We start from the raw sequence: 23,008 nt of genomic DNA, 5'->3' as shown, positions 1-23,008 counted from the left end.
ATCACAGCGACTTTTCTGCCATAGGGTAAAATATTTTAAAAAGTTGAGGTGACTTATCACTCTGTGTGTCTTTGCCCTTACTGTCATTTAAACTTCCCATACACACACCAACAAAATCATACGAATCATTTCAGACTGTGTCTGGGCTCCATATTATCGCCCCAATAATTTTAGTACCATGGCAATTGGTTGTTTAGTCAACCATATAGGTTAGAAAATTTTGGTTGGATAAAGATAAAATCTGCGCATGTATTGAAGTTGTTTTTGGGTGGAGTTCCCCTTTAACAAACCGGGAAAGAATGCATAAACATTAAGGTTTGATTTCGCATCCAGTAATTCAAAATATTATCCCTGTGATGTAAACTCCTATTTTTCCCACAATAGTTTCCCTCTATTGCCTTTGACTGTGTAAACAAAGTTCAAAAATATCCTTATGAACTGCCAAATTTATTTTGGTTTGTTTCTGGTGTTGGAGTTATTAATACCCGCAGTTTCCTGTATGTAACACTAGTGATATAGTGCATCATTTTACAGTAAGGAGCTGCACATTTATATTATATTCATTGGTTCTCTCCTGGGGGGAGGAATTCTCAATTCAGAATTTTCACATACACTTCTAGTAAATTTTGAATCAAATCTGGCCCACTGTTGGTGTTAACATGTCAGAGATCCTATTTTGTGAATACAGAGATTTTTAAGGCTTGGGAATAAAAATGTAGTTTCAAGTTTATGCCAAATTTATCTTAACACCGTTTGAATTCCCCTATAAAGTACCGCCCCCCAATCACAAATTCACATTTATGCATTTCTATTTTGTTACTTAAATTTTTATTTTTTGGTAATATTGTTTCGTTCAGCTTACACCAACAATAAGCTCATTGGGAAACAGGCAGTTATAATTTATCTCCATTCAATCTTCTAACAAAAAAGTGCTGTTTGTAAATTCTCTACACAGAGTTTACGGGTTTCTTCATGTGTCTGCATTACAGCTACAGAGCAGAGCTACAATACTCAAGACAGAATCCTTTATTTTATTATATGATTCCTTTTCAAGCTGCCAAGAGAAATAATATGTATCCTGGAAATGCCAGACCCTATGCTAGCACCCACATGCAAAGTGAGAGCAAGGGAAAGGGATCTTCACCCTGCCGTCAGGATTCCTTAAGTCCAGCTCTAACCTAAAATAAATACATTCTTCCCTATATTCAAAATGACGATAAAAAATATGTACCGGATTACTTAAGAGACAAAACTGGCTGCAAATCATGGAGGCACTCGACTGTTGCAGACATGGAAGTACATTATCAGAGTACACTAGTAACAACAGTAAGAAAATGCTCTAGAATACTGTTATAGGTAATGTAATAGGTTTGCTATCGGAACCACGTGATTGTAAGGCTTACGATAATTTGTGTATTAGGCACAAGGCAATTTTGTAACAAATTGCATAGCTATATTCACTCCTACATCCACTGGTAATAAATTAGCCTTGTCAATAAAAGCACCTACATTCTGTATGAAGTATGTGTGATATATGTTATTTTGTGCCACCAACAGATGTGTATCTGCCTTTGACCACAGGTCAAAATTACCAATGAGTGTTTAAAGATAACTATCACACTGATCTGACAATTTACCTTTGAGGAGACAAAGCATTTACTAAACACTCATGGGGTTATGCAGTAACCTCAGTCCAGTAACAAACAGCAACCAAACACCAGTTGACAGTTTCTATTAACAGCAATAATGTCCATAAAATCCAGCTGTAGCTCAGTGCAACTCTTCTGTACTGGAGGATCAGAACTGGTTTGTAAGCTTGTGTCCATTTGTTCCTGAGATAGGAAGATTACTCCCCAATCTTGTGCTGCTGCAGTTTATTCTGTTACAGTCCCACTGATTGCACAGAACACATGTAAGGAATTCTGCATCCAGGATGACTGCATGGTATCTTCCTGAAACATCTATAAATAGAAAAAAGGGTAGAGATTAGAACATGGAGTGTAACCCCCAGCCATAAGGGCCCCAAAGTGTGGTATTTCAGTATCTACATTTAGAATTGCTCAACTACTTAAGTTGTCTTTTCTCTTGTATGTATACTACATGGAGTATATGGACACTCCATCTAAAATGACATGCCCCGAGCTGGAACAATCAATGCTGAGTCCTTAACTGTCTCCAGCAATGTTGCCACAAGAACTATTCATAGTGGAAGGTTTTTATGTGTGGTCACAGGAAAAATTGCCATGAGCAATGCCAAGCAACAGCTGGGGTGGAGGAAAAGTCACTGCGATTGGACTCTAGACTGTTAAATGGCATCCGGAATATACCAGGAAGATGTTACCTGCCTGAATGCAATATGCCAACTGTAAAGTTTGGAGAAGGAATTATAGTTTGGGTCTGTTTTCCACGGACTAAGCTAAGGCCTCTTGTTCTAGTGGAAACAAACCCATATCTGACCATCTTCTAACAGTGAGTTTCTTTGAGAGGTCTCTCAGTGTGAGCACAGATGATTGTATTACTGCCATTGACCGAAGCCCTGAGAGATCTGCCTGCCCCTTAAACATCCACTGTTGGGGGAATCAATCAATACATTTAAGCAACTCTGGTTTATTTAGGATACTGGCACATGTGAAAATTTGCTGCCCAGGGTAAATCTGTGCCACTGTAGGCAATAAATCTTCTGAAATTGCCCTTCCCTTCACATACCTTTATAGCATGGCAAGTAAAACACATTACTCACAGAGATATGGATTAATTGTGGGAAACTGAAAAACAAGGCATTGTGTTTTAAGGTGGCCATACACAGGCCGACTATAGCTGCCGATATCGGTCCCTTGGACCGATTCGGCAGCTAATCGGCCCGTGTATGGGCAGGGCAGAGCGGCCTGGCCGACCGATATCTTGCCTGAAATTGGCCAGATCTCGATCGGCCAGGTTAGAAAATCCGGTCGGATCGGGGACCGCATCGGCTCGTTTATGCGGTCCCCGATCCGACTGCCCCATTGCCGCCCACATAATCCGATCGTTTGGCCCCAGGGCCAAACGGTCGGATTATTTTTTTTTTTACCTAAATGCTCCCCGATATCGCCCACCCGTAGGTGGGCCAAGCGAGCGGATCTGCTCGTGTATGGCCACCTTTACTTAGGATAATCCGAAGATAAGTGAAGAGGAAGGCATTTTCAGAAGATTTGTTGTCCATTGTAGTGCCATTACCCTTAGGGTGAAGACACACAGAGCTACTAGTAGCAGCTACTTGTCACGGCTACTAAAATAGACAATGTAGTCATTATTGTCTATAAGTGTGTTTTAGCAGAGGCAATTCTCAGTATTGTCTATGGCAGGGTATTTTCTGGTGTTTAGTAGCTGTGACAAGTAGCTGCTACTAAGTAGCTGTCTGTGTTTTCACCCTTATAGACATTGGAGCAAACACTGTTATGTCAAGTGTTAGTTATGTTTACCTTCAGAGCTGTCCCAGTGAAGCGTTTAAAGAAACATAAATAGAAAGGTTAGATTTGTGGTTCACTTTGTTTCTGTTTTATTAGTTCTCTAAATGTACATCAGATATTCCAAAGCACTGCTCTACTAGCCAAGGGCTAACTGTATCCCTTAGGAATGGCCTGGTTTGCATGCAGTTCTGTTATGTATGGAAATGTCTCAGAACAAACTAGGTATGAACAGATAGTGTTTACTGCCTAAAACCATAACAACAGATCTTTATTTGACTTATATTTGCATGGAGCCTATAAGACACATGCACAAATGCAAATAACTGTAAAGTCTTCTGTAAGCAAACAAACACATATACTATACAATAAGCTTTTAGAATGCACAAATGGACATTTGGGCCAACGAAGATAGACAATTTCTTGTCTCGATACAGACACTTTGGATTGTACAATACACAGTAACAGGTTTTTATTTGACTGAAATTTGCATGTAGCAAATAAGAAACTGTTTCAAAGCAGATAACATGAAAATGAAATGCAAATAGACTCTTTCAGTAAGTAATCCCATCAGATATATTGTAGAAAGGGGTGTTTTAGAATAAACAGGAATATTTCAGTCAACAAAGAATGAGAATTTCCTGTCTAATTGTCTAAAATTAGACAGGACGTGGCAAAATAACGAGATTTGTTCAGACAAGGTTCTTTAACCTCATGTCCATTTACTGTAACTCATGATATCTCTGTTCATGCTTATCCTTCCAACTGCTCCTAACAGTCACACCTAAACATGAAAGTGAAAGTAATTAAAATATAACATAATGTTGCCCTGCACTGGTAAAAGCTGTGTGTTTGCTTCCAGAAAGACTACTATAGTTTATATAAATAAGCTGCTGTGTAGCCATGGGGGCAGCCACTGAAAGCTGGAAAAAAAGGCACAGGATACATAGCAGATAACAGATAAGCTCTGTGCTCACAATACAAACAAAGGGCACATACACATATGCTAGGTTACTCTAGCCAACCAATAGGCAGAATTGTAGCAGGCATTTACATGCTTGGCAGTGTGCAAAAATTGGCACGGCCCACCATGTTCTTTGCACTTTACCCTGCAAATAAAATAAATAGTCTCTAAACTGTTTTTTTTATTTCAGCCCATAAATACCATGCTGCCTCATTCAGCCAGGTTATTATAGACTGCAATAATCCGTCTTTTATTCCCACATTTCTTCCTGTTATAGTTACAGTTTTTGTTCCTTCTGGGTGATCAATGAGTTAAATAGAAAAGAATATGGGGCTCAAGGCTAAAGGATGCATAAGAGAAAAAAGTTATGACAGGCATATGCCACTCAGCCACTAGAATTCCTTTAGTCACCTTTTAGGATATAAATATCTGTTGGTTAAGTTTGTGTACAGAACTTTAAAGGGATGCTGTCATGGTTTTTATGGTGTACTTTTTATTTCTAAATTACACTGTTTACATAGCAAATAATTCACTCTACCATTTAAAATTTTATTCTTGAACCAACAAATCTGAGTCTGAGCTTTCAGAAGGAGCCAGCGCTACACAGTAGAACTGCTTTCAGGTAACATATTGTTTCTCCTACTCCCATGTAACTGGAGGAGTCCCAAGCCGGATACGGATTTCTTACTATTGAGTGCTATTCTGATATCTACTGGGAGCTGCTATCTTGCTTCCTTCCCATTGTTCTTCTGATTGGCTGCCGGGAGGGGGGAGATATTACTCCAACTTGCAGCTCAGCAGTAAAGTGTGACTGAAGTTTATCAGAGCACAGGTCACATGGCTGTAGCACCCTGGGAAATGAAGAATATGGCCAGCCCCATGTGAAATTTCAAAATGAAATATAAATAAAATCTGTTTGTGCTTTTGAAAAATGGATTTCAATGCAGAATTCTGCAGGAGAAGCTCTATTAACTGGCGTGTTTTAAAAAAAAAAACTTGTTTTCCAATGACAGTATTCCTTTAATTATCTGACCCTGATTTACACATAACATAGTAATGTAAACTATATATACATACAACATAGTGACATGAACTAAATTTCCCCTAGTTCAGTAAACTAAAGAGATGCTCAGTTAGGAAACAGCTTTGCCTGCCCATAGTTGCTATGGGTGGGCTAGGGCAAACTTACTACACTACCCAAAAATATGCTGAGGGTGCAGCTAAACTCAAAGAAACTAAATTTAAGTGAAAAATTAAGATATCAAAAAATGCTACTAATACTAAGTTAAATAATTCGGTTCATACCAAGTGAAAAGAGAGACCCAGGTTAGTGCATCAAAAGTCACAAACCACAGCAAAACGATGTTAGCTTTAACCAATGAAGACTCACCGTGTTCCAAAGGTGGTCCGGGTGCTTGGAGCCCCGAACCCGTAGCTTAAGGGAGATAAACCAAATAATATTTGAAGACTCCAGGAAACACCGGAGAAGTGGATATCCTCGCTTCTCCGGCGTTTCTTGGAGTCTTCAATTATTACTTGCGCAGCTAAACTCAGCTTTGTAAAATATACTTACCTACTTATCATTTGTTCTAGAGTAAACTGATATGTTGATGACTTGTCATAGATACTAAAATTAAGCCACAGTTATGCACATTCATTTCATTAATAACAGCACATTTTTTAGAAATTGCCACAAAGACTTTTAAACAATATATTATGAATCCCCAAGCCTGTGTTCCTTTCCCCTTCCCTAAGTTTAGAACAGTGGCCCCAGGGAAGAGCCATGTACACTTTTATAGAGCTAGCATTTGTACAAGCCACCAAGTACTGTAAGTTGTCAGTGTTAGACATCACTTGATGCAGATGGATATCTGTTTCCTCTTCCGTTCTAGTGTTATTTCTGCAGACGGCGTTTGTGAAATCTGTGGTGAATTTGTGACAATAAGTCCTCAAATGTTACACTGGAGTCACAAGACCCAATTGCTATTAAAACCTATATCTTGTAAACTATCTCTTTTTTATAAACATTATAAAAATGGATCAAATGGTTCATCACTTGGTATGCTGGAAGAGACTGCTTTTAGTCCTCAGTGTTCACATTGACATTATCCAATTTTTTTTAAAGGCAGAACATATATACGTATATATATATATATATAGATAGATATAAAATGGTGTGCACAATCAAATAACTTAAATAGCTTTCAAAAGGTGGATCAGGTACTGCTCTTTTAGTTACAGTCTCCATGGAACATCCCTGCCACTTGAATAGAGGGCAGTTCTTACATTTGTAATTACATTAACCTAAACTTGCCATTCAATTAGCTATAGTACCCAATTGGTTGTTGAATTTTAGTGGTTTCAGCCTCTTCTCCACACACAGCAGGCATGGGGCAGACGTATGAACCAAGAGGCAGCAATCTGAACATTAATAAATCTGCCCTTTAGAGCAATACAGAATAAGAATACCTTATACATACTAGATTGTACTGAAACGCTCTTGGAAAGGTAGTTTGTCTCAGGTTAAACCTACAAAACACCTGATGCCAGTGTGAGGCTAGGTGATACCAACACAACGGAATACTTGCCTGCTCATGAATTATTTCTGAAAGTTCCTTCACCATGTCCCTAAAATTTGACTTGAGACCCTCCTGGTATTCAATCTGGTCATCCTTAATAAGCCGCTCGTTTAAGTCCAGTGCTATGCTGCAAGCTTGGATGAAGTGCCTTCGAATAAAACATACATGGTTATTTTTCACATGACAGCATGCTGCTGCACCCCCGATGTATGGCTTCCCATTCCCATATATAAACAGAATTTAAATGGCTATAAGAGCACCATCACTTGCCTCACTGTAATTTAAAATTATAATATTTAATAATTATTATAAAAATTCAAATGTGTAATTTTTTTTCCCATATGAATAAACTCCAAATTTTACCAAACTTGAATGTTTTCTTATTTATTAAAAATCTAAAATACTCAATTAAATAACACCTCAAAAAAACTTGAAGGCAATTTGTATTCGAGCCATAATTTTTATTTTCAGTGAGTCTACAAACTCTCAAAAAAATTGGAAACACTCCATTTGAAAAATATTGCCAAAATTTTACCTAGAACAACTCTTATTGACTTCTACATGATTTGGCAAGCTTTTACATGCTGGAGTTTTACATTAATAAATATTTAACATTCAAGTTTTGGAAGTCCTAATTTGAATTCTTGAGTTTCAAAGCAAAGGAATTCAAGTCACAGTTATAAATCAGCCCCTGCACTTGCAGTGTAACTACTTCCTATGCTACCTGGCATGCATTATATGACTTTAATCACATAAAACAAGCAGGGGTTTGCTCAAAATTTCTACAATGTTTACAGGGATTCCAAAGAGAAGTACCAAAGCAATAGTCATGTGCGTAAAAAAACTCAACCCCCACCTAAGCCGCAAAATCTTACCCGCACCCGACCCTAACCCACAGTATGTTGCTAATGTAGGACATGCACCCAACCCATATTGGTATCTTTCCGCTCTGTACGCTACTTCTGCATGCACCTTAAGCTGGCTATACACACCGATAATATCGTACAAAACCTCGTTTAGTGTATGGCAAGTTGGTGCGTGTATAGCAAGTCGGCGAGGGCTGAACCGGCAGAAGGAGGTAGAAATCCTATTGTTTCTACCTCCATATCTGATGATTCAGCCCTGAACGTCAGTGGAGGGTTGGAATGATCTTTTGTGCGACCAATGGTCTCATGAAAAATCGAAAATTGCCATGTGTGTGGCCGGCTTTAGGTTCCAAGGCAGGGAAACTTCAGGATCAAAGGTAGAGTGTACTTCCTCAGTCTTGCCCACACCTATACCATACTCGCAATGGTCGCTAAATTTCAGCTGACCTGACCACAGCTTGTGGGTCAACCTGCTAAAAAGGCAACACTGAAACAGTACATTTGATGCATTATTCTGTTATATTTTATGCATTTGTTACCCTAATACAGTTTGTAGTCCTATACAGTATGTTTATTTTTTCCTGTGTTTGGTTACATATTTCTCTACATACCTTTCTGTTCATTTTTTATTACCATTAATTCCAAAGTTGTGTTTTGCTAAGGGCAATAAAGGCATATACAAATCACTTCCAATCACAGATATTTATATTTACTGTAACTAGGACAGACATTCCATATTTCACACATCTTCAGATTTTATCCATTAAAGAATCAAATTCAAATTTTTAAACAAAGAAAAAAGGGGTCAGTTGCAAGAAACACTGTTGCTAAAAAAATATAAGTAGGATATTTATAGATTATACTGTATATATAAACCTGTATTAATCATTAAGCTTGGGTTGATACCAAACTCAATTTCTCCAACTTAATATTAATATATAAATAACATTCTGCCATATTTAAAGAGCAGGACACTTTCTCATTCACTAACAATGGACAAATCTGCCCTTGTGCAGTAGCCCAAAGCCAAAAGAAACCTGCTTCCATTAATTTAACTCCCACAGACTGAGCAAAGCTAATTGCAGATCAGTATTGTTATTTTGGGCAATTTTCTGCCCCAGGAAGCAGAAAAGGTTGTCCATTCCTGCTAAAAAAAATAGTAATTTAGACTTTAATCAGTTGAATGCTGCTTCTGCAGAAGCACAGACAAACACCTGCTAATCTGTTGGCTTAGTGAATGAGAATTTAACCATCATTGGTATTTAAGGTCTGTTTTTTGTTTGAATTGAAACACAAATCACAGTGGTGAAGGGCAGATCTCAGTGCCAAAATGCTAAGTTTGCCTGGTCAACACTCCATCTGCATTAAATTGCACACTTGTCATTCACTAGAAGATTTGTTCTTCACCTAAGAGTAGTGCCTGTGTGCAAGTGCCCTAAGATTACTAAATTGCTTTAGTTTTATCAGTACAAAATAAGGAAAATCATGGCCTGGATGAATGAAAACCTGAACAGACAATATCACATATTTACTTTCAGAGTAGCAAGAAGAAAATGGAGAAGCACAAGTGCAAACTTACTTGAAAATATCCTTTAGCTCTTTAATCTTTTTGTTGGGATATTTGCTGGACTGACTGTCTTCAAGGAAAGCTCTGGCGTAGGCTAATGGACCAGCATTGACCTGTAAAATGGTTACCGAATAGCAATATTAGGGAATGACAGCACTGAAAGTTAATACAAATATGAAGAATGCAAGGGTACACAATTGTTTTTTCCCTCATAAATTCCTTTTGTTTATTATACAAAGTGGTTTTGTTTTATTTTATTCTTCAGTTGAGCAGATGTAGAACAATAAATATAAAATGCCAAAATGCAAATTCGCCCACATATCCCTTGTGAGTTCCTCTGTATATGGCTATTACTTTTCTAGACACTGAAGCCCAGGTTACAGCAAATTTGGTCCAGTCCTGCCTTTGACATTGGGCCTTAGCCTGCCCACTTCCATAGGAGATCAGTGCATTTGGAATTGCACAGGAACTAACTGTAGAGGAATGAGGTACACCCCTCCTGCTCAGCTCTGCTACTGAATTTAGCTGCAAGTATCCAGCAGTGGGCGAAGCTCTTTTTTCAGGTGAACCATACCATATAGGCATCGGAGGTTTACCACCCCTAAAGCTGCTGCCCTAGGCAAAGGTTCGCAAGTACCTATATGGAAAACATGGCCTTGGCAATACTGTGTGTGCTGCAGAATGGAAATAAAGGTAACTAGAACTAGGTGAATATGAATTTCGAGTAATTATCACATCTTCTGGGAGTTGTTTTGCATATTTCATGAACTGTTATATTGAAAAGGCTCCTTACAGAAAAGGCACACTCTCAAAGTAGCGCTGCCATCTTCGCTGGAGGCTACACCTGGGCAAGGAAGGCGGGGCTTATATTGGTGTGGGGCAGTGAAATTGGGGCAGAGTTATAATGTCGGGGCAGGATCATTGTGTCACTTAGATGGTACTGAGTGGCTTTCTGTCCAGTTTGCTCAATGTTAAAAACTGGGCAGAAAGTTTTGAACAAGACAGCACCTTAAAAACAGGTGGCAAACCTAACCAAGGTGCATTTAGTTTTTTATTTTAGTCCCAAAGTGAACATATTACACAGGAGGCCACTGACGCAGCCTGTAATGAGAAACTGGTGATCACTGTCAGTGACTAATTCTGAAATCTTAATGTGTGAAACTGATAGTTCTTCTTTCTGGAGATATGACGGTTTTCTTGTTTGAGGAGCAAAATTTCCTCTAAGGACGAGAATATTTACTGGGCACAGTTAGCAAGCACAGGGCTGGAACTAGGGGTAGGCAGAAGAGGCAGCTGCCTAGGGTGCAACGATTGGGGGGCACCAGGCAGGAGCCTCTCCTGCCTACCCCTAGTCTGCAATAAGCTTTGCGTCGCTGTGCATCGCACATCACTGCCGAACTCTACCCCCACTCGTACTGCGCATACGTGTCAAATGACAGGGGGCGCGCGGTGCAGGGGCCAGGTGGCCAACCGGTTAGCCTAGGGCGCCCGGTCGGCTCGGCCCGCCCCTGAGCAAGCACACAAGGAGGTGGGGTATTCTACTGGAAGTTTGCTGCCAAAATAATCATGGAATAGGTATGTTGCTTCCTCCAACTGTTCAGTTTACAATGGGAATGTACGTAACTGATTAAGAGTATGCTCCCTTAAAGGACATGTAAACCCCACACACACAAATTTAATCAGTGAACAGCCTCTGTGAAATCTTTCAATACCTGCCACTCTGGTTGTCCAGAGGTTAATAGTAAGGCTGCAGTGTCCCCTTTATCACTTAATTTCCTTCTCCTCCTGTAACCCATGATAAGTATTTAAGAAGACTGAACACAAGTAAGGCACCAGTGTGGGAACTATAAATGACACTAAATGGTCTTTAACTAGGTTATAAATATCACTAAAAACAGATTAACTAAAAATATCCAATACAATCTGGTAGAATTTTTATCACACAATTTCCCCTTTCCTGTAAAAAAAACACCTTTTTATAGGATGGGGGTTCTGTACCATTTCTTAGCTTTCCACACAGCACATTTTCTTACTTTGCGAGGTACAATTGTTCATCAGTCTCTCAAATAAGTCCTCTGTAAGGCATAATGATTTACAAGTATGGGATCTGTTATCCAGAAAACTGTTATCCAGAAAGTTCTGAAATACGGGAAGGTTATCTCCCATAGACTCCATTATAAGTAAATAATTGCACTTTTTAAAAATGATTCCCTTTTTCTCAGTAATAATAAAACAGCACCTTGTACTTGATCACAACTAAGATATAATTAATCCTTTTGGAAGACAAAACAAGCCTAATTGCTTTTTCAATATTTAAATGATTTTTAGCAGACTTAAGTTATGGAGATCCAAATTACAGAAAGATCACTTATCTGGAAAACTCCAGGTCCCAAGCATTCTGGATAACTAGTCCCATACCTGTATATATCTTTGAGGTGTATATACATAAAATATTTATATTAAAAATATATATATTTTATATGTGTCAGCCTTTTTGGATTTTTTTATTAAGCAAAAAGCAAGAACAGTAATAAGCTAGCAGATATTGGACAGATCTTGCCAGGATTTTTATGACACCATTTACTCCCCTACACAAACAGTAATGCCAAGACTAAAATAAATCAGTTATTTCCAAAACATTGCATTCATTGTTCCCCATCCCTTTAGGCTTTATCCTTTTGTTGGAAGCGATCAATAAGCCTGCTGTTCTGCTCTTAAAGTGATACTGAAAATATTAATGTACATAAAAGTTAAGTTACCTATAGGTCATGTTGATCATTTTTCACTGATCGGCCTTCTTCTATAAGTAATTGTTACTTAAAGTTCATAGACCTGACTATTTGAAAAACCATATTGTTCTTTCTTCAGGGACGAAAGTTCCAATTAGGAAACGTTGGACTGAATAAACCTCATCCCTTTATATTCACTTAATGACCTTGTGTGGAAATCCCTGTGTGTGCCGTCACTTTCTATTAATATGCCTATTACAATTTTGCACTGGCATGCAGGTATCATCCTATGCTGATGGTGTGCTGCTTACTGGCTATCTGTATATATATATATATATATATACTGTATATATAGCATATAGATATTTTTAAACCACCTAATGGTTTAAATTGTACTGGTGAGCAGTTTTTCCTTTTTTGTTGCTATAGTTTATACAGGAGCAGTGGTCAGCTCCATGTTGTAGTTCCTATCATTCCCAGCTACAGTCAGGTGTTCCCAGTGGTGGCCAATAAGAGGGCAACTATTTGGGAGTTTTAACCTTGAAACCTTGACGTATTTGGCCAACTGATATATACATTGCAATATATGGACAAACAATCCCTGTTTTATTTAAAGGGGAGGGCATTTGTTAGTAACTTAATGCACAAAATGTCTTAATGTTTTATATATACAGTGGTGTGAAAAACTATTTGCCCCCTTCCTGATTTCTTATTCTTTTGCATGTTTGTCACACTTAAATGTTTCTGCTCATCAAAAACCGTTAACTATTAGTCAAAGATAACATAATTGAACACAAAATGCAGTTTTTAAACGAAGGTTTATGTTATTAAGGGAGAAAAAAGAACTCCAAATCTACATGGCCCTGTGTGAAAAAGTGATTGCCCCCCTTGTTAAAAAATAACTTAACTGTGTTTTATCACACCTGAGTTCAATTTCTGTAGTCACCCCCAGGCCTGATTACTGCCACACCTGTTTCAATCAAGAAATCACTTAAATAGGAGCTACCTGACACAGAGAAGTAGACCAAAAGCACCTCAAAAGCTAGACATCATGCCAAGATCCAAAGAAATTCAGGAACAAATGAGAACAAAAGTAATTGAGATCTATCAGTCTGGTAAAGGTTATAAAGCCATTTCTAAAGCTTTGGGACTCCAGCGAACCACAGTGAGAGCCATTATCCACAAATGGCAAAAACATGGAACAGTGGTGAATCTTCCCAGGAGTGGCCGGCCGACCAAAATTACCCCAAGAGCGCAGAGACAACTCATCCGAGAGGCCACAAAAGACCTCAGGACAACATCTAAAGAACTGCAGGCCTCACTTGCCTCAATTAAGGTCAGTGTTCACGACTCCACCATAAGAAAGAGACTGGGCAAAAACGGCCTGCATGGCAGATTTCCAAGGCGCAAACCACTTTTAAGCAAAAAGAACATTAAGGCTCGTCTCAATTTTGCTAAAAAACATCTCAATGATTGCCAATACCTTGTGGACCGAAGAGACAAAAGTTGAACTTTTTGGAAGGTGCGTGTCCCGTTACATCTGGCGTAAAAGTAACACAGCATTTCAGAAAAAGAACATCATACCAACAGTAAAATATGGTGGTGGTAGTGTGATGGTCTGGGGTTGTTTTGCTGCTTCAGGACCTGGAAGGCTTGCTGTGATAGATGGAACCATGAATTCTACTGTCTACCAAAAAATCCTGAAGGAGAATGTCCGGCCATCTGTTTGTCAACTCAAGCTGAAGCGATCTTGGGTGCTGCAGCAGGACAATGACCCAAAACACACCAGCAAATCCACCTCTGAATGGCTGAAGAAAAACAAAATTAAGACTTTGGAGTGGCCTAGTCAAAGTCCTGACCTGAATCCTATTGAGATGTTGTGGCATGACCTTAAAAAGGCGGTTCATGCTAGAAAACCCTCAAATAAAGCTGAATTACAACAATTCTGCAAAGATGAGTGGGCCAAAATTCCTCCAGAGCACTGTAAAAGACTCGTTGCAAGTTATCGCAAACGCTTGATTGCAGTTATTGCTGCTAAGGGTGGCCCAACCAGTTATTAGGTTCAGGGGGCAATTACTTTTTCACACAGGGCCATGTAGGTTTGGATTTTTTTTCTCCCTAAATAATAAAAACCCTCATTTAAAAACTGCATTTTGTGTTTACTTGTGTTATCTTTGACTAATAGTTAAATGTGTTTGATGATCAGAAACATTTTGTGTGACAAACAAGCAAAAGAATAAGAAATCAGGAAGGGGGCAAATAGTTTTTCACACCACTGTATATATATATATTGATAATGGGTCTTAGTTTTGGCCCGGGTTCTTACATCTCCGTATCCAATTTTTGCGCCCGGTTATGTCCGGCTGGGCCCCGTGGGGGGCCTGGGCCTTCCGCACCCCTGGTAGTTCCACCATTGCTCTTGTCTTTACTTTACTTTTCTTTAGAGCATTGTTGGTTTGAGTTGCCTCATGGGACAGTTTCGATTTGTGGCATTTACACTTTTAAAAACCCATGTATTGTTCATATTCCTAGAAGGTGTTTAAAAAAGACTTGGCACTACAGTTGTAGTTCTTAGTATATTCTGTGCCAAGTTATATGCTGCTATTTTTTTCGGCAAGGCTGCTTTCAAGCCTGGGTCTCTTGTTTAAATATGCCAGTGGTTGTTTATAATGCTTTAGATTTGGCTGGCATGCTGTTTGCACCTTAAAAAAACACAGGGTAATGTTTGCATCCTTCCTACTATGGTGCTGTAATTTACACCTGATTACATGACTGATTACTGAAAGGCTCTGCATATACTTAGCTTTAGATATTCTTTATCGGAAGATTACTTCTCTCTCAAAGCATTTTAGAAAAATGGCATTATCAATTACTTACTTGTATTAATCATCCCATTGATAGTCAAAATATAAATGGGTAATTTAAATGTGAAATGCAGGGTGTGAAGTGAAAAAGCAGGTGCAATCCATAATGATTTTGTACTTTGCAAGCTACTTGCTAGCCTTGGTGATTTTTGCCGATCTCTGAGCTTTGTTTTAGAGTGCAAAGACCTGCAGCTACCCCCATGAATACAGTGCCATCATTCAACAGCACTGTATTCATAAGGGGAATGTGAGGGGTGGCACATGGGCATAAACCCCTCACATTCTCTCTTACTTTTGGCCTAACATTGTTAGGCCAAACAATTGTTTAACAATAAACAATTTGTGATAAATGGAGGGCAGGTGGTGACCATAGGGAGCCAAATGTTAAGCATCAATAGAGAATTAAATTTACAGCTATGTGTGAATTTAAAATGACCAAGACATGTGATATCTGACCTAGTTCAAGCACTGCTTGCCTTGGCATTCTCCATAGATGTCAAGAGTGGTCATTTAAAATTGTGCCCCTTTGTGCTCAATCAAATAGCATCCATGACTTTCCGGCAGTCTGTACTTCACATCTACTAGCAAACCCTAACAAACCCCTAACAAATGTTAGGTAAAAAGGGGTGAGCGCAAGGCCATAGGGCAGGTGGTAAGTACATGGCTCTTTTGCAGCCTATGCTGTCTGTCTGAATGACACATTAGAGGATGGGTATGTGGAAGAAGGGAGTACATGCCTCCCCCTGCCCGTCCCTCATAAATACAATTCTACCAAAATTCACTTCACTATTGGAATGTCCTAAGTACACAATATGGAAAATGTTATGTATGCGCTGAGCAGTTTTCTTTTCTGAATAATGGCATTACTACTTGTCTGTTTGTTTATACAATGCCCACGTATCTACCCATGTATCTATTACCCTATGTTTTTTAAACCTCCATTCTAAACATTTTCTAGGGGAGATTTTCCTTGGGAGACAAGCATTCACATCAGGCTTTCCAACAGACATCATTTTAAGGGCGCTCAGGCTCAGAATAAGAATTCCCTGGATCAATCTTACCTGCACTGACACACAGCCCTGCAGCTTAAGTTGCAATTGTATCATATCTATGTCAGGTGAGGCACATATCTTCTGCAAATCAGCTGTTTTCTCTTTAATCTCATCAATGGCAACATCCACAGGCATCAGATCAACCTGATGCTCATAGATAACTGGTATCCTTTTCTTGACATATGGAAAAGAGTTGGATGCTGGAAACAAAGAGTCAAATGGAAATGCACAAAAATGGTTATGGGTTATTTGATGTAAAGATGTTGCAATTACATAGAGTTATTAATGAGATATCATTTTAAATCATAACTATTTGAATTGGAGAGAAATTGAGTAACATTTTTGTAGATGGAGTAAATTAAAATACATCAATCATCAGTCTATAGAGGTTGCAAATATTATTTCTATTTTTTTTAATATGTCTTTTTTGAGAGACTTCAATGTACAATGGAACAAGGTTGTCAAAAAAGAAACATCAACATATCAGTAAAAATACAACTGATAACAGTCTATGCTATGTCTTATGTCCTAATTGTAAGTGAGGTGGGTGGGAAGGGTAGGAAAGTCTTAGGACAAAGGGTAAGAGAAAAATGGTAGGTTTTAAAGTTTGGAACCAGTAAACCCACTACACACCCCAAACCATGGTAGTCCCAGCGAGTGCCCCAAATAGCTGAAACTGGGGAGAAGTAAGACAGAATTGTGAAGTGCCTGTTTATTGTAATTCTCAGTATCCATGGAACTATAATGGAATAACTATTACAAACAAACTTGAGAAAAAGGGACCCAACCAATGTATACTGCCAGAGAGCAAACAGAGAAATCCGTTGCTATAATTTGTTTGCCAGTTTCTGAGAGACTTTACAACATCTGGAGAGCAGCGAGTTGTAGAAAACTCCATATAAATTGTAGGATGTAATTATCTCTGGCTATTATTCCTGAGAAGAATATGGATGAATAAGGCAGCACAATAAAGGATAATAATAATAATAATAATAATAATAAAAGAGTGGAAGTGAATGGAGGCACAGCTCCATCTTACTTGTTAAAATTGTGCGTTTCTTGCATTGCTCTTCCACACAGCCGTGCTTTTTTCCTGACAAAGTGTAGGGAGTTTCAAAAACAAATCGGGCAATGTTGTGATTCTTCTCAAAATCAGTTCTCCTGTCAGAAAGATCATGTTCTTCAAAGTATGGCTTCACATATGTAACTTGAATATGGGCAAACTTGAGGTCCAGGTCTTTGGCATTCACCTGCAAAAGACAGTTTTGTTTACCTCTGTATCCCCTGTATTGATTAGTGTGTTTGATGTTGGTTAATTGTGTGTTTGATGCACTGTATTGTATAGTGGCACAGAATGCTGTGTAATTTATATAATAATGTTTAAATAAAAGCAGTTTAAAAGGAAAGAATTAACCTTTATTTAAAGTAGAAGGAAAGGTAAAAACTAAGTAAGCTTTATCAGAAAGGTCTATGTAAATACAGCCATAAGAACTTACAGTAATGATGAGTCCTCTATCAAAAGAAACACAGAATTTCTTGTCTCATGTTCTTCAGGGTATCAGACTTCTCAGAAAAATCCTTTATTCCTGGGGGCAGAGTCTGCCCAGTTCTTTCCTCTATCCCCTCTCTTATGCTCCCCGTTTCGTAAGAATTTATAAAACTCACTCCCCCCTCCCTTAGGAATGTGTGATCTGAGCTATAACAGCTAGAGCTGCAAAATCTGCCTTATTCTTCTGATCCTTTTTAGCTTTTAAACTGGGTCACTGATACTGGATCCCAAAACTCTATTGCTCTGTGAGTCTGCAATTTTATTGTTATTGTTACATTTTAAGCCTTTCCTATTCACATTCCAGTCTCACATTCACACCACTACAAAACTACATTTAAGAGCTCCAAGATGACATGAATGACATGAATTTGTTTGGGCAATGTACATAGATGTTATTATGTAACAATGCCCTAGTAAAATATATTCTGGTGGCTGGAATTGGGAGAGATGTGTCCAGTATTTATTCAATGTGTCAGTACTAGCCCCTACTCATGCTGTGGTTGAGGTAATTTAGGGCACTCTGTGGCCTCACAACAGTTGGTGCTCTAGCAACTATTGTGGACATCTGAGAAATATACCCACACCCACCATCATAACTCTTAAGTTTTCCCAAGATTACAACATCATGTCCAAGGATGAGACAACCAGTGCACATCACTGAAAATCTAAGGATCTGCTTTTTCTCATGCCACGTTACTAGCTTTGACATTCAGCCTTAACTGTAAGTTAGTGTATCTATTTTTATTACGCTCTCTTTCTTAAATTCTCTTCTACTGTCAACTTTTCACTTTAATTTCTATTTACTTTTTCTCTCCCACTCATTTTTTCACTTAATCTTCTACCCTCTCTTTCACTCTTCATTTTTCCTTCTATTCCCCTTCTAAACCCTGCTTTTTTCACTTTGTTTTTTCTTTTTATCCTGCTCTCAATCTTGGTACTGCTGATAGTAATAAAACAATAGTTGGTTCATCAGCCCCTATGGCCTTGTGCATGGGCAGGTTTAGTCACTACCTTTGGGAGAACTCTGAAACTTCTACTGATGTAGTGATTGCTTTTGAGGGCGTGCATCAGTGATGACAGCACCATGGACTATGTCATTATCTCCCTGTTCTCACACATTAGGGTTGATTCACTAAAGGTCGATAAAATGTGCGTTATTTATAGCGTGCGCTAAAAATTTTATTGCGTCTAATTTTTTGCGAATTAACGCATGATTCACTAAAAGCATACTTGCATTAATTAGACGCGATGCTGTTTGCGTTATTTTAGTCGCGAAGACTATTTTCGTGTGGTATTTGACGGAACGCACGCTAATTAACGCACCGCGTACAAATAGCTGCCGCGTGCGAAAAAACGCACACCATGTTAGCCATACACACCATTACTTTCGGAAAATTACTGTACTGAAAATGACCATTTCCCTGCAAGCTGGAGGCTGCATCACTCTGGGGCCAACACAGACTTGAATAAATCACACTGCAAAGTCCATATTGTGTTGCCAAAAGCTCATGAACTGTACTTTTCTATAATTACCGCCTGCGTTAAGTATGTGTTAATTTTCGCACAGCCAAATGCGTCTAAGTGTTTGTGAATCATGCATTAGTGTTATTTCGGCGTGCAAATTAACGCATGCGTTAATACTTTAGCGTATCACGCGTTTTTTTTCCCGCATCAATTTTAACGCAAAAAAGCGTGCAATAAACCTTATCGACCTTTAGTGAATCAGCCCTATTGTCTGTTATCTGCCCAGCACAGGTCGCCTGTTGCTCAGCTAACCTGGGTCCAGTTCATTAATTATAACAAAAAAATAACACTGGGAGTAATTACTAAGAACCTGGGCAGAATTACAAGAGTACTAAGGAGAGCAAGAGAGCCTGGGGCATGTCTGCACCTCTCGTAAGCACAATCATGCCCAGTGCTACAAAACAAATGCAATTGTGCATGTTCGTAATCAGGTGCAAGTTGTAGCTAAACAAAATTTGACTATTAAAGTTACCAGTGGTGGCTTTTTGATGCTGGTTGCCTGGTTAGAGCTTTTGTATCATGCTTTCTCAAGTTCCATTTGCAGTTAACAAGTAAATCACCAGTGATTTCTTATAGTTTAAGGAATATTTGTTTTAGATGATTGGCACTCTCATAATTCAAGCAGGATTGCTATGTGTGGAGTGGTATTGACATATAACATAGCTGTACCATCTCTACATACCCTGATACAGTTAAATAAAGGTGAAATGAGGAATAATTAAGTCTTGTTAAAAGATATAAGAACATTTAAGAAAAAAAAAAAGCTCACTTACTCACTCAGAGTTTTGGGCAAACATAACTTGTTACTTGAGGTTTATTTTTCCCCATTCAGGGAAAAAAAACTCAACTAATGAGGTATTTTTTGCCTTAAACCCCATGTGAGCTAACAATAGGCTTGGGCAATACTAAATGTGCCCCTACTCACTGAACAAAATTGGTTCTGAATGCAAATATTTCCTGCTTGCTAACAGATTTATATTTATAGAGCTAATTTCAATATAAATAAAGACTGCTTGAATCAAGGCCCTACTGACAACCTTGTTTTTTGGGAATATGCGAGCATGGGGAAAAGTTCTAAAAAAGTGGACTGCCCCAAAAGACACACAGAAAATCAGTTATATAACATTTTCCGTGATAAATGTAACAATGTATAGCAGTTGAACACCAGACACTAGACAGGACAGCCAGTTGTTTCCATACTGTAGAGGCAGAATACAATTAAGCTTACAATTAAAGAAACATAAAAATAACAAATGAAGACAGCTTAAAAGTTGCTTGGAACAGGTCCATCTGTCACATACTAAACTTTTATTTGAAGGTATGCTATCCCTTTAAAGTGCACTTTGAGGCATCTACAAGAGACAATTGGGGTGTAGGATGATGTCTGTTCTCTTATGTTACTTCATATCCCTGAAATGAAGCATTGTATGTTTCAGTTATTGTAACTCTGTAGTCATCATGTTGGGTTAGCCTAGATCTGACCTTGGCTGCACCCTTTTCCAGTATGTAGTGGGATGGGCATCTGTGCCTGTACAATACCTTGTTTGAATCTTGAATAATTTTCACAGTTTCTGTGCCAAACTTTTCACCATAAAGATTGAGTAGCCGTAATGAGATTTCTGAGAGTCCTGTGAGTTTTGGCTCCTTGTAGATATATTCCTTCCCATCCTCATCTTCAAAGAAAGCCTGGAAAAAGGAAGCCCTTTGTAAAATTTATAGAACAGGTATTTAGACAAAATATGCAAATAAACTCTTTCCTTACAAGACCCTGGTTGCTGTTTTATCTGTGTGTCTCACATTTTAAAGTGCAGGTAGGGAAATATTTGTGGCAGCAGTGTGGAACATGTGCTTTTGGTACAGGAAGTTTAGATAAAAGACCTCTTTCTTAGATGGATCTTGCCTAAAGACAGCACCAACTGTGATTGCTGAGCTCTTTGAAGTACTTTTTAAAAGGTATAAACTTGCACAAGAATTGCTAAGTAACTTATTTTACAAGTGAAATCAAGCCATGCCAAAAACTCAAACTGCGGACTAAGATACTACTGGAAGTTTAATGACACACTAGATGACTTTCCATTTGTGGTTAAATACCCAGTGGGGGTATTTACTATGACCCCTGGCAGAAGTACAAAAGTACTAAGTGGTGCAAGAGAATGCCCCTTAGTGCTCATGAATGGAGCACTTTTGCGAAATACGAAATAAAAAAACTGGTAATGAGCATAGTGTTGGTGGACACAGACCAGCCCTGTCCTTACTGCCTGCTCTATGGCAGCCTGTTGCAGCCTGCACTGCTCCCTTAATGACTTGCAAGTAAGGGACAGGAAGCAGTGACACCTACCTACCCCCCTCCCACACATCATGAATACATTACTCCCAAAAATAGCATTCCTTAATTAAGTTTCTGTGCATGACTGTAACAATAAACTACAACAGCCACGTGTGAGTAAAAGATGTGAGAATGATTCCACTTGTTCATGTTACAAAGCAAGTCTTATATGAAAGCATGGTGTGCACTGCATGAAAGAGGAAGATGATAAGCAGAACTGAAAAACATGCACAACTGGTAAACACAAAGCCACAGACTGAAGCAACAAGGCAACCTTGTGTTTATAAATGATAACCTGTTATTTTGAAAAATATTTTACTTATGTAACAATGTACTGATGTTAAAAACCAGTGATATCTATATATTACAGCAAGGAAGGGAATGATCCGCACTCACAGGACTTATTTCAAAGGCTAGTGTGATAGCTAAAACGTTAGGCTTCTCTTAAGTCCTGTGAGAGCGGATCCCTTCTTTGCTGTACTACCTGTCTTTTTGGAACTGCACCCAGCTCCAGTATCTTTTCCTAAACATGAGTGCCGGAAACTATAAAGAACTGAGCAATGTTGGGGCAACAAAAGTGCATGCTTCAGTGATAACCCCTGGTAACAGCCCCAGTGATAGATCATGCAGGCTATTGCATGATCAATCAGTGGGCAAATCAATGGACTTGCCAATAAAGGCAATGACAAATTGGGTGCTTAGTCTCTGTAGTGGAGATCATATTCCTGCAATTTAGTTATTCAGTTGTTTTACCTCTGTCAATTCTTGTTCATCACAACTGAATGGTATTTTGGGAGTTTTGTTGCCCGTAAAAAAGGACAGAATGTTGGTTAGGACAATGCAGGCCCTTTTGCTATGTATGGAACCAAACCCCAGTTTTAAAAACCAATGGAGTGGATTCAGAAAATTCCTTCAATAACTGGGAAACATGGGTGTGTGGAAGTACAATGATCATTTTGCATGTTTGCTTATTGCTAATTATGGTCAGTTCACTTGACGTTAAGCAATAAACTTTGCATGAATAAGCATCAAACTGCAAAACAAAGTCGCTAATTTCTGCAGAGCTCAAATTCTTGAGGCATTAAGTAGGATAAATATGGGTTTGACTAATCAACTTACCTGTCCATAAAAGGCTACCCTGAAGTAAGTTCCTAGAAGTCGTTTTCCAGTCTGCATGACTTCTAGTATTTTTGTGTAAGCACCGTGAAGAGTTCTGTAGAGCTGGGTGAGTTTCTAGATAGAATAATACAAACAAAACACAATGTAATTGCTGCTTAGCTTTACTCAACAGCACGGATATTAGAGCCCCTAATTTATCTCCTGGCTGTCACAGCTGTTCATCCCACAAATATTTTGGAACAACATCAGTAACCTTAGTATGTACTGTAAACTTGCTTAACTCTGCTAAGACTCATGCACTGCTGCTCCAGGCTGCATTACTGATTTTAATCTGCACTTAAGTCACACCTATCAGAAGCACTACTAGCCTGTGTAACTAACTGGTGAATACTTTAGGTTTATTTTTTATTGCCATACCCGGAATTC

The 23,008-nt window shown here is 38.7% G+C and overlaps 1 protein-coding gene across 2 annotated transcripts in view; it reads right to left on the bottom strand.

Annotated features, from left to right (window-relative positions):
* Positions 1 to 809: 809 nt before the first annotated feature.
* The window catches only part of dock11 (dedicator of cytokinesis 11), a 146,791-nt gene continuing 124,592 nt past the window's right edge, over positions 810 to 23,008 (bottom strand). For both annotated transcript variants that reach the window (XM_031891416.1, XM_031891417.1), the window contains 7 exons: positions 22,583 to 22,696; positions 20,677 to 20,823; positions 17,104 to 17,314; positions 16,074 to 16,264; positions 9,432 to 9,532; positions 6,996 to 7,134; positions 810 to 1,961 (listed from right to left, as the gene is read on the bottom strand). In XM_031891416.1, the coding sequence (XP_031747276.1) occupies positions 1,875 to 1,961; positions 6,996 to 7,134; positions 9,432 to 9,532; positions 16,074 to 16,264; positions 17,104 to 17,314; positions 20,677 to 20,823; positions 22,583 to 22,696 (990 nt within the window). In that variant the 3' untranslated portion in view covers positions 810 to 1,874. The remainder of the gene's footprint in view (positions 1,962 to 6,995; positions 7,135 to 9,431; positions 9,533 to 16,073; positions 16,265 to 17,103; positions 17,315 to 20,676; positions 20,824 to 22,582; positions 22,697 to 23,008) is intronic.

The sequence above is a fragment of the Xenopus tropicalis genome, chromosome 8, assembly GCF_000004195.4.
Source record: "Xenopus tropicalis strain Nigerian chromosome 8, UCB_Xtro_10.0, whole genome shotgun sequence".
Taxonomy (NCBI): Eukaryota; Metazoa; Chordata; class Amphibia; order Anura; family Pipidae; genus Xenopus; species Xenopus tropicalis.
Note: the sequence above shows the minus strand (reverse complement) of the source record. Positions and strands in the feature narration are given on the sequence as shown.